Source organism: Sphaerodactylus townsendi, linkage group LG14 (assembly GCF_021028975.2).
Source record: "Sphaerodactylus townsendi isolate TG3544 linkage group LG14, MPM_Stown_v2.3, whole genome shotgun sequence".
In the NCBI taxonomy this organism is placed as follows: domain Eukaryota; kingdom Metazoa; phylum Chordata; class Lepidosauria; order Squamata; family Sphaerodactylidae; genus Sphaerodactylus; species Sphaerodactylus townsendi.
The window spans coordinates 4265575-4280506 of NC_059438.1; the positions used below are offsets into that span (position 1 = coordinate 4265575).

A 14932-nucleotide genomic window follows, 5' to 3' on the forward strand; every position below is an offset into this window, starting at 1 on the left:
TTGTCTTTATTATGAGAAATTAAGGGAGTTCAGAGTAAACATTAGCAATATCACTGTGGGAAGGGAACGCATGTATCCGACATATTTCTTTTAAAAAGCAAGTACCTTCACTTGATACACACTTATTTTTAGTTGCCACTAGAAATGCTTTCACAAAAGGAATAGGAAATTCTGCTTGATTTTTATGCATCTTCGTAGCAATACATTAACACCCAAATGGCTGAAATGTCTTGATAAGTGCATAAAACCAGAACATGGATCCACTATTTTTGCATGACGGTTGCTTTCTGATGTTCCTCTAGTAAATAGGATTTTGAAGAATTGCAGAACTATCAGTCTCCTGTGTTCAGCTCTAAGAAAAAGATAACTTTTAAAAAATCCTAATAATTTAATCCACTAGCTAAGGGGGAGAAGGGCTCCGTATGACACCAAATGCTCACCCTGAAATGTTTGAGTATCCTAAAATGAAGCTTGCTTACTTAAAATTGTTCCCCAAAATGCAACCCCTGAGACCTGGCAGAGAGAGACACCCGCCGAGGGTCAGACTGGACCCTTTTATCACTTCCAAACACAAGGGCTTATAGTATAAATGACACACTGCAGAAAGATTTACTTTAACCGCTTTAAATTTATGACGGCTGCAGTGATCGGGGGCTATAGAACATGCCAGTAATAATCCTCCCCTGTGTTAAAAGACATGAAACATCTAGTAATTAGGTGGTAACAAAAAAATCTTGGACGCCCTTATCTTTGCAAATCGCACCAGGTTTATGAAGGCAAGAAGCAGGCTCCCATTACCAGGGAAAGAGGGCCACTGCAGGGCAAGCAAGTTAGCACTAGAAATAAATCTGCCAGCTCCAATCACTTGCCAGATGTGGAGGGCACAATGGGATATGTATAAATGAGCTGTTATTTAATGGGAGATTATGTTGAATTGTCAGCTGCTTGTTTCTCTGTGTAATGTCTGGATCTCCAGTGGTTTTTTTTTTAATGGCATCTTAGCCTTTGAGGGGTTTTATCTGCCCCTCCTCCACCCCTTTGGTGTCATACGGAGCTCAATTTCATGTCTTCGCAGAGCCTTAAAGCTTAATTTGAAATAAAAAGGGAGAAACAAACAAGACGACGTCGTTGGTGCGTTCATTGGCTGCTTAGCCGTGCAAGCGCAGCCAAGGTTTGTGGAAACATACCCCACAATAAGTAAATGGTGTGTGTCCAGATCTAACAGCCGAAGAACCTAATTGCTTTCCCATTTCTCATAGTTTGTCATGCATTAAATCGTACTTAAACATATAAAATAATCATTGAAATGGTTTCTAGTTCGTAAATTGGAGAAGTACCAGAAAGCGGCGCCGAGAGCTTGTTAGCTTTTGCATCTTATTACCTGGGACTGTTTCTGTGCTCGGAAATGTCAAACCAAGCATTGGTGACTCAATTACACATTTTTTCACTCCTCCACCTCAGGAAATTGTAGCTTGCTCTCCCTTTTAGGCTGAAGATAGTACAAATCACTGAAGGCTGACCTCTGGACCATTGGAGTGGACCTGACTACTCATGTTGGAGTACCAAAAAAAAAGGCAGCAGAATCGGACTGGAACCCTGCATTAAGATATTTGCAGCACTGTCCAAAGAAGAGCTGCACCTTTCTATATCCATTGGAGTCTGTGATCTTAGAAGGGAGTAACGCTAGTTAGTAGGGCAATGTTGATAACAAGAAGGGCATTTTTGGGTCGTGCTTAGAAAAGGGCAGGTCTTAAAAGCGGCAAAGCACATGATTTATTCCATTTCCCTTCCTACCAGTTCTGGTGGTAAGAGTTTGAGACACTTTATTTCCCTCCCTTCCACCCATTCGCTTTAAGTTCCACGCCATCCACAGTCAGGGAGAATCCGCCCGCCACACTGTGGCGGTCACCCAGCAGGTTGTGGACAGATTCTCTGAGCGCCTGACAGTGTACAAAGTTCCCCAAGCACGTTTTCTCCCCTGAGCGAGTATGACCCATCTACAGCAACACATTCATCACTGCCCGGCTGTTGCAGGGACGTCCCTTTTATTTCTTTTGCATGTTGCACGTGCGTAGCTATGGAGATGCAGCCGATCGTATTGTAGAATGGTCGGCATGGCTGCGGGGGTTCATTACTGTATGCCTGCGCAGCTGCGTATGTGTTGCAGGAAAGTTTTTAAAAAGAGAGCGAAGCCTCTCCGTGCAAAGGCACGCAAGCAACCCAGATTGCTTTCACAGCTGTCAATCACTGGCTGAACGGGTGAAGGGGACACGTATGAATGGGAAAAAGGAAAACAGGTTTCTTTATAATGACTGCACCCCGTTATATATGTGCTATGCAGAATCCACCATAGAAGGGAAAAGCTGCAGATAGCAAGGTTAAAAGGCTGCAAAATGCAAAAAGATAAAATGTATTTATTTGGTTTTTTAATCCTGATTTTCCTCCAAGCTTTTTAATCTTGATTTTCCTCTAAGCAGCTCAGTGCGGTACGCATGGTCCCCTTTCCCCCATTTTATCTTCCCAGGAACCCTATGAAGTAAGTTAAACTGAGACAAGGGTCTTAGATGCATTCTTCCATTAGATCATTTTCACAACTTATTTTCTATTTGCAATAAAGCCCATTTTACATAAAACAAAATGGGCTCTAGACAGGGGTGGGGAGAGGGCAGGCAGGAGAGGGCTGTTCTCCCCCTTGTTTTCCAAGCCCTGTGCAATGTGGGAAACAGGCAAGGACCTCCGGTCCTAGCTGAGGATTGGGCTGTTTCCCCTACTCCTTGTTTCCCAAGCCCAGTGTGGCTTGGGAAACAGGGAAGGGGGGACAATTCTTTGTGCTCCCCCCCACCTCGCCTCCCATGGCCTGCAGGTCTTGGGAAGGGAGGTGGTGGGTGGTTGGAATGTGAGGGACAAAATTCCTGTGCACCCATTGGCTGGGTGTTTGTTGTTGTTGTTTATTGTTATGTGTAAGGGGTGTAATAAACCCCAGCTATGAACACGGGGAAGCTAGGGGGGAAAACGCATCCTTTTCTTCTTGTGTGAGACTTCAGTTGTTTGCTACCTTGTAATTTTTTTTTAAAAAAAGAAGGAAACAAACAGCTGGTGTTTAATGACTCTGTCAGACCCAATTAAAAAACATCAACTAGTTACTTTGATTTGTGCTCAGTCATGCCATGGGTATACTTAGAGCATTAGACTCTGCCAGAGCTCATTCTGGCTTTGTTCACATTCATCTTTTATACCTTTTAAAGCTACTGATGATGTATTACCAATGTTACAATCCCTTTCCAAGCATCAGTTTTTAATCTAAATGTCAACTCGGTGTGGGACAGCAGTGAAAAAAGGGTAACACATATTAGGAATGATTGGAAATGGATTGAAAATTAAAACAGCCAGTATTGTAAAGCTTTTGTGTGAAGCTGTGGTGAGGCCTCATTTGAAATACTTTGTTCAGTTCTAGTTGGCAATAGGAAGTGTTGTCAGGTCACAGCTGATGACTCGGTAGGGTTTTGAAGGCAAGAGGGGTTTAGAGATGATTTACCATTGCCTGCCTCTGCATGGGCTGAGAGAGTTCTGAAAGAACTGTGACTGAGGGTCACCCAACAGGCTTCATGCGGAAGAGTGCGAAATCAAACCTGGTACTTCAGTTTAGAGCCCACTGCTCTTAAACATTACACCACACTGGTTCCTATAGTACAGTGGTGGCGAACCTTTAGCACTCCAGATGTTATGGACTACAATTCCCATCAGCCCCTGCCAGAATGGCCAATTGACAGCCAATACTTGACAGGAGACTGTTAAGAATATGCAGTCCATCTTATCTAGAATATAAAGTCGCCATCACGGCTATAGTATGTATGTTGTTTTATGTATTATCTTGTTCTCACTGTATTCTATTTCTACCTGCATAATGTTTCTACATTATCGTGACATGTTTACCGTTTGCTTTGTTTCAGATGTCTGCTTGCCTCAGATCTCTGCAATCCTAGTCCTATTACGTTGCTTATAAATGTCTCATTCTATCAATTGCATTCATTCATTCTGTATAACCTGCCTTGAGCCTCAGTGAAGAAGGCAGAATATAAATAGCATAAATAAAATACACAAGTAAAAATACAATTCTACATATGGCAATTAGGCAATTTAAATCATTTTATTACGTTGTATTACAAATTGGCTTACAACATTCTCCTCTCCTCCATTTTATTCTCACAACAAACTTGTGAGGTAGGTTAGACTAAGAGTGTGTGGCAAGCCCAAAGTCACCCGGTAAGCTTTTAAGTGTGCGCATTTGAACCCAGGTTTCCTAGGTTCTAAAAATCCAGGCTTTCCAGATATTAACGTGGGGATTTGGACCTGGGTCTCCTAGATACTAGTCTGACACTGCTAACCATTACACCACATTGGCGCTCAATTTCCATTCCACTTTAAGGAATTTGGAGGGTAAACTGTCAGTAGATAAACTATCAATGAACTGAGTTCAGTTGTGCAGCAAAGATGAAATGTGTTTTTTTAATGAGGAGAACAATTTTGCTTCAAATGCCACAAAAAAAGAAGAAGAGCTGATTATTTTCTTTTTAAAAGGTTCACGGACATTAATGACTGCTCCGGAAAACTTGACTTGAACCTGCTTTCTCCGGCTAAGAAAGACTACTGGGCTATGTTAGCTTACAATCGGTCGAAGCTGTGCAACATTCTGGTGTCCAACGAGCTCAACCGCCGCCTTTCTTCCCGTGGGGTGACATCGAATGCATTGCATCCTGGGTCTATGATGTATTCATCGCTGCATCACAGCTGGTGGGTGTACACCCTGCTGTTTTTTTTGGCTCGTCCTTTTACAAAGTCCATGGTAAGTGTGTGACATTTTGTACATCCTCAGATTTTGCGAAATGTAATAGTTTTCTATAAAGAAAAAAAATCTAGCGATACCATTTTTACAACTTTTCTCTCTCTTTTTTTGCATAATTGATGCATTTGGTAGCATATTCTACAACCATGGGGCTGCGTATGTAGAACTTGGTTTATTAAACTGTGTTGGTTGCTCTGAGGCAACTGTGTTTTCAGGGTTGTGATAACTGTGTAAGTTGCATGTCTGCAATATATGGTTGGACGGAGCACTGTTAAGGGAAACCCTGCCGTCGCATTGTTCACGGACATAAGAGATGACTCAGGCGGAACTCAGCATGGATAGGAGATACTGTTAAGAAGTAATGGGATTGCCAGAACACCCTCTCCCCCCCACCCCCCCGAATGCTGACATCTTGTAGAAAGGAAAAAAATGTGGAATATAGCAGTGATAATCTCCATAATGTCAACCTTTCACAGGGATCCAAAATTAGAAGCTATTATTGTGTACTTGCCTCAGTTCTGCCTTAAAACAAAATGTTTATGTTGGCAAGGGGCAGGGCAGAAAGGGTATCACATGTTAAAGCTATAAGAGCTTAGCAGATGTTTCAGTGAACTATATATTTTATAAAAAGCTTTTTTGCATTAAAAATGGCTAGAAATCCAAGGCGATTGGGTTACACGTCCTGTTTCCAGCGCAGAGCCAACCATTGTGCTTGAGTTTTAACAGATGTGCTGTTCTCTCCCTCCCACCCCACCAAATGGGAGTGTAACGTTGGCATTGTGGTGAAGTAAAAAAAAGGGGTTCAATAATTATGCTATCATTTAGTTATTTCATTATTTAGCAAGGCAGAGTGATATGATTGTGTCCTTGAGCAATCAGGAGGTCCTTATCAGTAAGTAGACTTTCAGCCCCATCCAAGATGGCGGGTGCGCACGAATCCACCTGTGGGAGCTGTGCTGTGCTGGCAGATTTGCCCCCCCCCCCCGGTGTAGCAGGGGCGGGCCATGGGAGGAGCCATTGTTAGTCGGCTTCCTCCCAGCCATTAGTTGCATTACACTGGCAGCCGTGGCTTTGGTAGCTTAAGTCTACTAAGTACAACGGGGGCTTCTTGGTGGGAGGGAGGCTTTTTTGCTTTTCAGCCCTCCCCACGCCGCTGGGAAGCCTCTATGGGGGGAGCAGGGGGGCACAGCCACAACCAGCCACCTGGCCCCTTGGATGAGGCTGTTCCAAATGCAAATTGCTCGCTAGAATTGCTATTGCTGGCCTAAATTGGATGTGCCTTCAAATGTACAAAGTTGTCCGCTGTGCATTTGGGTAATTCCTTTTCAAGTTCTCGTGTGATTAGTGCTGGATCAGGGCTCTCATCGTCAGAAATTGTAAGCAATCTCTGAAAATTTGCCTCTTCCTTTCAAAAACTAGTAGCATTCATTTTGGGCTATTGAAACGTTTTGTGTGGTAACAGATATAACAATTTGTAAAAAGGTGGGATACAGGTGGGAATTACTAGGTTTGAAGCTCACCCAGATGTTATGGCACCTATTTTGGTTGAACGGAAGGAATTCCTGTTATTTATTTATTGGTTATATTTGCATTCTGTTTTTCCATTTGAGGAAGGAAGCAGTTTACGTTTTTAAGGACTCCTGGAAACCAGCCTTCAACTTGCATGCCCCGCTGATGAACTGTGTACAATATGTCCCTTGCACTTTGCTTGATCTAATAAGGTGCTATAGGTTGCGCTGATTTGGAAGAAAAATTTTTTTTTATGACTTTTCATGTTGGAAATTCATGAAACAAACTTTTTGAAATGAGATACAAATTATGACTTGAAATGCATGTAGAAGAACATTGGGTTTGTCCTCCTCTTGTACTCCCGTGTTCTGGTTTTCTTTAGCACTTCTTGGTCCTTTGGAAACCACAGTTCCCCATTATAATTCTGGTTTGCTGGTAGACTAAAGCTTGCACAAAGCTTAGACTAAAACTGGTAGACTAAAGCTGGTACCATGGTGTCCCCTCCAAAGAGGCAATTGGTGGTGTGGACAGCAGGGAGGAGAAAAACCTCTTCTCTCCTGGAGAAGCATCTCACCAGGAAGCATCTCACACAACCCTTTTTGGTGGTGTAAGTCTATGCTGCAAAAAGGGAGTGTTCCCAGACCAAATCCGAGAGCCAAATAAAGTTGGGAACGCTGCCAGAGTGCCCCCACCCACACAGGCATGGGCTCCTGCAGCAGAGGGACACCAGCACAAACAGCAGCTTCCAGGTTCAGGTGGTGTGCACTGCCGCCGGCATTATATCCCCTCTGCAGGTGTATTCACTGCTTACACTGACTGAGGTGGGCACCCACATGACCGCAACCCCACGCCACTTCCATGGCTCCATTCACCCCTCCCCTTGGATTGTACGCTTAGTCCAGATTATGTGGTGGATTCTCTTTACAGTTTGTAGTGGCTAGGTCTTTTCCTCACCAGAGACTAGCCTCACAACTATATCCTCTCCCAAGGTAGAGTTAAACCACTCTGCCACACTACCAGGCATAGCCACACATTAAATTATCTGCCCCCTTACTGACACAGTTTCCTTTTTTAGTCTGCACTCTCTCTCAGGAAACCCTCAGTGCCCTTGTAGGAGGAAGTTGGATGCTGGAGTAGCACTCTTGTAGGTTCAGGTGTCATAACAGCCAAGCAGTTGGGATAGCCTCCTGTCACAGTTCCTCTCACAACTTTAAAAAAAGAGAGAGAAACGGAACAAAAGATAGTAAAAGTGGCACAGGCAAAAAGATCTACACCCTAAGAGGGATCAAGTCACGCATAACCCTCCCACCCACCTGATCATATTTAGGCTGGCTTTCATTGCAAACCTCTAACACTGAATCCTTGCTCCCAGTCTAACTAATCGTTTTTTTGGCCACACTTCATGCAGCAGCTGTTTCAGTTATTAAGCCTCCTACGAGGTTCGCTGGCTGGCCAAACCGCCCTTTTCCCTTTTTTTTCAAACCTTCCCGGGATCAGTCCAAACGGAGGTGGCAGTTCTGAAATCCCTGACACGCAAAGGGCACCACTGAAGTGGTTTCAAGACTGCATTCTAGCCGTGTCTGGCTGCCAGTGCATACGGAACTAATAAAAGCGATGCGTTTCAACCAGCTTAGCTATTTTGATTCATGTTAGGCGGCTTTTTAGGATGGAATGTCTTGTATTAAACTTCTAAGTGTTACACTAGATTCATTTTTTTTAGAGGCTCATAAGCAGATATGCCAGTCTGCTTAGTATTTAATTTATTCACCATAATGGTAAGGGTATATGATATATACTTACTTGGTTTAAATCAACAGAAGCCTATGTCTGGTCTCAACACATCTCCAAACTGGGTATCTTGGCCCCATTCATTCCTCCCCTGCTTCACTTTCAAATGCTTCTTAGGCCTTACAGCTTCCTTTTAATTCATGCCACTGCTATCTTATTTGCAAAGCCTTTTAATTCCTGCCACTACTTTCTTATTTGCAAAGCTATTCCTTACCTTTGTAGTAGTGCCGATATACGAAAGTAGTAGCGTTGGCAGGTAAATGTTTAGGATAGGAAAGAGAAGAGAGATAGTGTGCCGCTGTCTTGCTAGCTAGGAAGAGAGTGTGAACTAATGTCTGAGAAGAAGCAGGATATTAGACCTAAGAGTATCAGTCTAAGGACAGACAAAAGGTGACACTAAAAGGATGGAGGGGTCACTACCCTTACAGTAGGCTGACCAGACGTCCCGCTTTTGGCGGGACAGTCCCGCCTTAAAACAATTTGTCCCACGGGTTTTTTCAAGTGTCCCGGTTTTTGGAAGGCTGCCGCACTGTCTTCTGGGGCACAAGGCAGTGCAGCAGCCTCCCGCGCATGGCCGCAGGAGTGCACGGCCTTCTGGGGCGCTCCCGTTTCCCGCCCTGTCACGGGAGCGCCCCAGAAGGCCGTGCGCTCCTGCGGCTGCACGCGCGCGCGGCGCCCACCTGTCTCGGTTCACAAAGGTGACCATCTGGTCACCTTACCTTACAGCCCTGTCTAGCTCACCACTTGCCTGCCCCTTCTGGGTCACCTTCTCAGTAGACTAGACATTGCTACTTCCAACAGGTAGCAGGCATCACACTGTGCTTTGGATCTGAAGTGGCATGCAGAGAGAAGAAACCTCCTTGGCTATCTGAAGATTCAACATAAATCAGGTCCCTGTTTGTGGCATGGCCCGGTAGTTTTTGGGACATGGAAGAAGGTAGAAACTATAGAGTTTTGAGACAAGTGCTAGAGCATCATCCTGGCACGACGGCACCGCTTCCAGTTCACACTGGAAGTGACATCATCACATGACTAAGATAATTGTTGCCCCCCATTTGGTCAGTCTGCTTATACATGCTGACTAGATGGCAGAGGCAAGGCTGAGGCAATAATTGCCAGGTGTTTGCCTGCCTTTAGCTGGCACCTGACAAGATCATGTGAATTCCCTCAAGGAACTCCAGGAGCCTTAAGTCTGTAAATTGTCTGAGGGGTTCACAGTGTCTTGGCATCATCCTGAAATGAAAAATAAATGTAAGAGGTTTAATTGTTACATTCATTCCAAGTGTATTTGAAAAGGACATGTGATCCTTCAAAAAATACATTTCATGGTGCTTGCATTCAAATACTGCTACTCTTAAGGCTCTTGTGAAGAATGTAATTCACATCTGGTTACATGCTAACTATGTTGGTATGTGGGCCTTATGTTAAAAAAAAGAAGTATCCACAAGAGATTTGAGAAGATCTCCAGGTACAGAAAAGGAAAGTAAAGGTTCCTTGTGCAAATATACAGGACAGAAGTGGGGAATTAATAGTTATATTTTTAATCCTTGCAATCTAAACTGTCTGTCATGCTGTCATTATATTCCGCAGAATTTATATTGGTTCTCATAAAAATCCTGTTTGAGCATATTGGCTTGACGTTGATAATTGCAAAACCTTTTTAAAACAGAAGAGGGTTTTTTTTTTTAATCAATGTGCTTAAATGTTAAAAGTTTCACACATAAAATTTTGTGCTTCACGCATCTAGATCTCTTTATGTTCAAAACGCCTTGAAGACAAAGGCTCAAAACTTTTATTAATCGTAAATGAAGATGGCGTGAGCCAGGATTGCTGAGAGTACCATTTGGTACGAAAATCAGCCTGAAAACAAAAAGTATTTGATTTCACATTGTTTCGTCTGCGGCAAGGTTGCCCCGTCTCTTGTGCTAGCTACCAAAAAGTCAGATTGTGTGGAATTCCATGAGACAGTGAATTGGGACTCCTGGGGATGCCCCTGAAATGGGGGGCTGGCTGGGAATATCCCCCCTTCCACTTCGGAGGGCAGGCCCAATTCTCTTCTTCCTTCCAAATTTCTGATAGACCACAGTCTAATGCCACAAATTGTCTAAGCCTTCATTAAGGGGATATAAAAACTTGTCTGGATTTCTTAAGAAATATTTTGGTGGTCTTGGTTAGCATTATAATGGGAACTTATGAAGACCCTCCAGATTCCCCAAAGAAGTGTTCCCAGGAGTTTGTGAAGGAACTCAACATGTATTATTTATATCTATGTGCAATTTGGGTCTAGAGACCCTAAAAGCGTCAACTCTAGCAGCCCTTGAATTGTTGAAGGCTTTCACTTTTCATAATTAACTGGCTGTTGTGGGTTTTCTGGGCTGTGTGGCCATGGTCTGATCATTTCATCTCCTAATGTTTTGCCCACATCTATGGCTGGAATCTTCAGAGATAGGTCACGAGAAACACTTCTTGCCTGGACATGCCTTTGAAGATGTCAGCAGTAGCTACAGGCAAAACAAGTGGCCCTGGTGGGCCACTGCGAGTAGCAGAGAGCTGGACTAGATGGACTTTGGTCTGATCCAGCTGGCTTGTTCTTATGTTCTTATGTTCTTAATAGGAGTTAAAACTACCAGATCCTGACCACATAGCCTGGAAAACCCACAACATCCAGAAGTTATCTTAATAACCACCATACAATTTCATCATAGATACCACCAGGAGGCAGATGGTTTCTCCTCCAGCATTTAAATCTTCTTTAACTATATCATCCATTGTAACACTTTTGGCCCCATGCAAAAAAGGGGGTGAATCCGCTGGTGGGTGTGGTGTGGGGCCACACCAGTGAATTTGCCCTTCTGGGATACTTGCCCCAGCGTAGGGACTAATCTGACTTCACATGGCAACTATGGCCCTCCCCAGCAGTGAGACGTGGTACTGAATGCTGCACCAGTGTCCCTGCACTCCTGCCACTGCCAGTGTAGCAGGGGCGGTCCAGGGTCATGGCCATGGAAGGAGCTGATGCTAGTCAGCTTCCTCCCAGACATTTCCGCCTTGCACCAGTGGCTGGGTCTTCGAATGTATGCCACCTTTTTAGTGGCGTAAGTCCATTAAGCCGGCAGTGGGGAGACTTGTTGGCATTTTAGCCTTCACATGCCACTGGAAAGCCCTCTTGAGAGCAGTGAACCGGCGCAACTGTGGCACCGCGTTTGGGTGCCCTGCAATTTGGATTGCGTTGCCATCACATGTGCAATAAGTTACTAGTGGCTTGTGTTCATAGGCATGATACTGTTTCACCTACAGGACGTAGTTTCACCCACAGCTTCATCTCTCTACCTAGGAGCAGCAGTGGCATAGGAGGTTAAGAGCTCATGTATCTAATCCGGAGGAACCAGGTTTGATTCCCAGCTCTGCTGCCTGAGCTGTGGAGGCTTATCTGGGGAATTCAGATTAGCCTGTACACTCCCACACACGCCAGCTGGGTGACCTTGGGCTAGTCACAGCTTCTTGGAGCTCTCTCAGCCCCACCTACCTCACAGGGTGTTTGTTGTGAGGGGGGAAGGGCAAGGAGATTGTCAGCCCCTTTGAGTCTCCTGCAGGAGAGAAAGGGGGGAATATAAATCCAAACTCTTCTTCTTCTAGTGGCATACACATGTATGCACACACACACAGACGTAGAGCTGGGGTATGGTCAGTGCCTCTTAAAGAGTGCTTCATGTAGTGATAATAATACTTAGCAACCTTTTGGGATGACTGGATGCTTTTACCTTATTCCAGTCTTCGTTTCTTTTCATGCCATCTTTGAAAACATGCCATACCGCTTTAAACTTTTTCCCCAATCAGTTTCATATGATGGGCTCTCTTTAATCATTTACATTCTGGGGAAAGTCAAATATTCCATGAGAAGCCAAAGTAATCCAACTGAATGTATAGTGTTTGTGCAGCTGGATATCTTATTTATTTGAAGTATTGAGACAAGTCTCCTCTGACTTAGCAGGGAAAAAAAGGACGTCAAGTAAACACAAAGAGTTTCCAAGTAATCTGAGCCTGGAAGACCTTCCTTTTTTGAGCGAAGTCATAACACCTATATTCCAAAAATGGGGAGGGGGCACCAAAACTACATAATGGTCTTATAGAATTGCTCTTTATTTGGCATGTTGAACTACTTTAACAAAGTTTCAGAATTGCCGGATAACCCAGAAGGGAGAAACAAAAGTAGCGATCAATTTAATCAGCACAGCTGCATACTTTTTGTTTACTTTAGGAATACTGGAATGTGGCTTAAAAGGGGGGACTTCAACCAGAGGAAAAAGAACTACTAGATAATAGCACTTGCAAACTAGATAATGCTACAACAATTGGTCATATGATGCATTGTCAGAAGCTTTCACAGCTGTGTGGGCTGTGTGGCCCGCGGTCTGGTAGTTTTTGCTCCATCTGTGGCTGGCACCTTCAGAGGCATGTCAATACAATACAATACAATACAATACAATACAATACAATACAATACAATACAATAAACCTTTAATGGCATATTATTAGTACATAAAAGGGAATGTAAATAAGTTAAAAACATTCTAAGTATTACATAAATAAATTAAGATTGCTTATTGACAACCAATTTGAGAAACCTTGGAGTCTGTTCTAGGATTACTCCGAAATTGTTGTTTAGTAAGTACACAGTCTTTTGCTGGTCAGTCCAGTTGTCTGTGCCAGTTAAGTAGTGCAGTAGTAATGTTGTTCTTGCCTCTGTATAAAGGGGGCAGTGATGCAAAACGTGATCCACAGATTCTTCACAGTGCATCTCACAGATGCACAATCTTTCATAATGGGGGGGGGGTTGCCTCTTTCCTGTTTTAAAGAGGAGGGCAGGATGTTACATCTGGTTAAAGGCCAGTGGAGTTTGGGATCAGAAAGGACAAGCAGATATTCAGCCATGTCTGAGGAGCCATATGGAATACCAAGGAAAAGAGGGGAGCAAAATTTACTGTCCTGGGCAATGATGTTTGAACTCATACAATCTGGCCCTGATATTTTTAAGAATTTCAGTTGGTGATAGCCTGGCCAATGTGTCTAACGATAGATCAAAAACATGAAGCTTTGCTTCAATGTAGGCCCACCAATCCAAAGAATGTAAATTGGTTAGGGCCGGAGGAGAAAGATTCTGGTCTCCATGTCTAAAACAGAGGTGCAACCAGTATTTGAATGTTATGCACCCCAGAGGCATGTCATGGTGAGATGCCACACACATTTCACCATGACATGCTTCCAAAGATGCCAGCCATAGATATGGGTGAAATATTAGGAACAAAGATGACCAGACTGTGACCACACAGGCCAGAAAATCCACAATAGCCGATTGGCCTTACATTGATTTTATTTATTTTATTTTATTTATTTCTGAGGCTTTTATACCACCCCATCCCCGAAGGGCTCTGGGCGGTGCACAACAAACAAAAGCAACAGTACAGAATAGTTAAAACATTAAAAGCAGCACTAATTAGTAATTTTGTTGTTGTTTTGCTTAGTGGATCAACCAAAATTAATTTCAGTAGCCTGGCCTTCGCTGTTGTCTAGAGAACAGAGCTGGATCTTCTGCCTATTACAACACCAGCTTTAATGTACCAAGCTTCCAAATCCAGGGCAGTTCCCACAAATGATCTCAGGCATTCTGGTCTGGAAACTACATCCTTTGAGTTTAGGGTGAGGTATAGCCACACACAACCTTGGCCGGTTATCCTAATGTTGTCTGAAGCACTGTAAGATTTTCTGGTATTACAGAGATGTGCCTACAAAGATTGCCAGCCAAGATACCTGTTCAGTCTGTTTAGTTAATGTGTTAAATACAAAGGAGTCCTGTTCAGCTAGGTTGTTTCCTGTTGGTCTTTGGTATATATAGTAATACTCGGGATCATTTTACTCTGTTGCCTTACTTTTGATATCCATTTATCATTTTTTTGGGTTGAGTTTTGAAAGGCAGAAGCTCTGTTAATCCATGTGATTTTAAAGCACAGGAAGTCTACATCACAATTAGAAAAAGAAGACTCAAGTAAAAACATCTAGCATCTTGCTGTAACAAAAGTGATTTACTACTTTTTCCCTAAAGACCATTGTACAATCTTATCTAAGATTACTTAGAGTGTGTATTGAGGTGATTGATCCTATTCAATTTTCAGTTCAGTGAGAAAAGTGAATAAATATTATCAAATTGATCACTCAGACTTCAATATAGAAATATGGATTTAGCAAGAACATTTGTTATTTGAATTGTGGCAGAAATAAGCACACTCTTAAGTATCTGTAAAACCTTTAAAAGTTTTATTTGCCCATTTACAGTTTATATGCAAATAATTCCTTTGGGTTTTTTTGGCAAAGTGTGTTGGGGGAAGATATTTCTGTATTGTTTTATTTTTCTGTTTAGATTAATCTTATCCATCTTGCCTTGGCATCTGGATGACAAATATGAAGAGCATAGTGAAATTCCATCCATTATTTCACTGACGCCCTATTTTTGCAGTTTCCTAATACCAATATTGATATAGCAGACTCTTCTGTGCATGTCAGAAATCCATATGCAGTACTTGAGGAATTATATTAATTGGAAAAGCATCTCATAGAAAAAAGATAAATATAGCAACTTGGATGATAAATCATATTTAAAATAAGTCACTTTTGATGTATACAAAGAATTGTTCATGTAGAAAACTGGAATCTATTTATCTTGGTTTGGTTAACAGCATTGTGGGTTTCTGAAACAGTAAAACATTCCAGGTCCTGTCTTTATTCCCCTTGTTCTGG

The 14932-nt window shown here is 42.9% G+C and overlaps 1 protein-coding gene across 1 annotated transcript in view; it reads left to right on the top strand.

The window, feature by feature from the left end:
• The window catches only part of WWOX (WW domain containing oxidoreductase), a 634025-nt gene that overhangs the window by 152887 nt on the left and 466206 nt on the right, over positions 1–14932 (top strand). The window contains exon 8 of the mRNA XM_048515668.1: positions 4579–4843. Coding sequence (XP_048371625.1) covers positions 4579–4843 — 265 coding nt within the window. The remainder of the gene's footprint in view (positions 1–4578; positions 4844–14932) is intronic.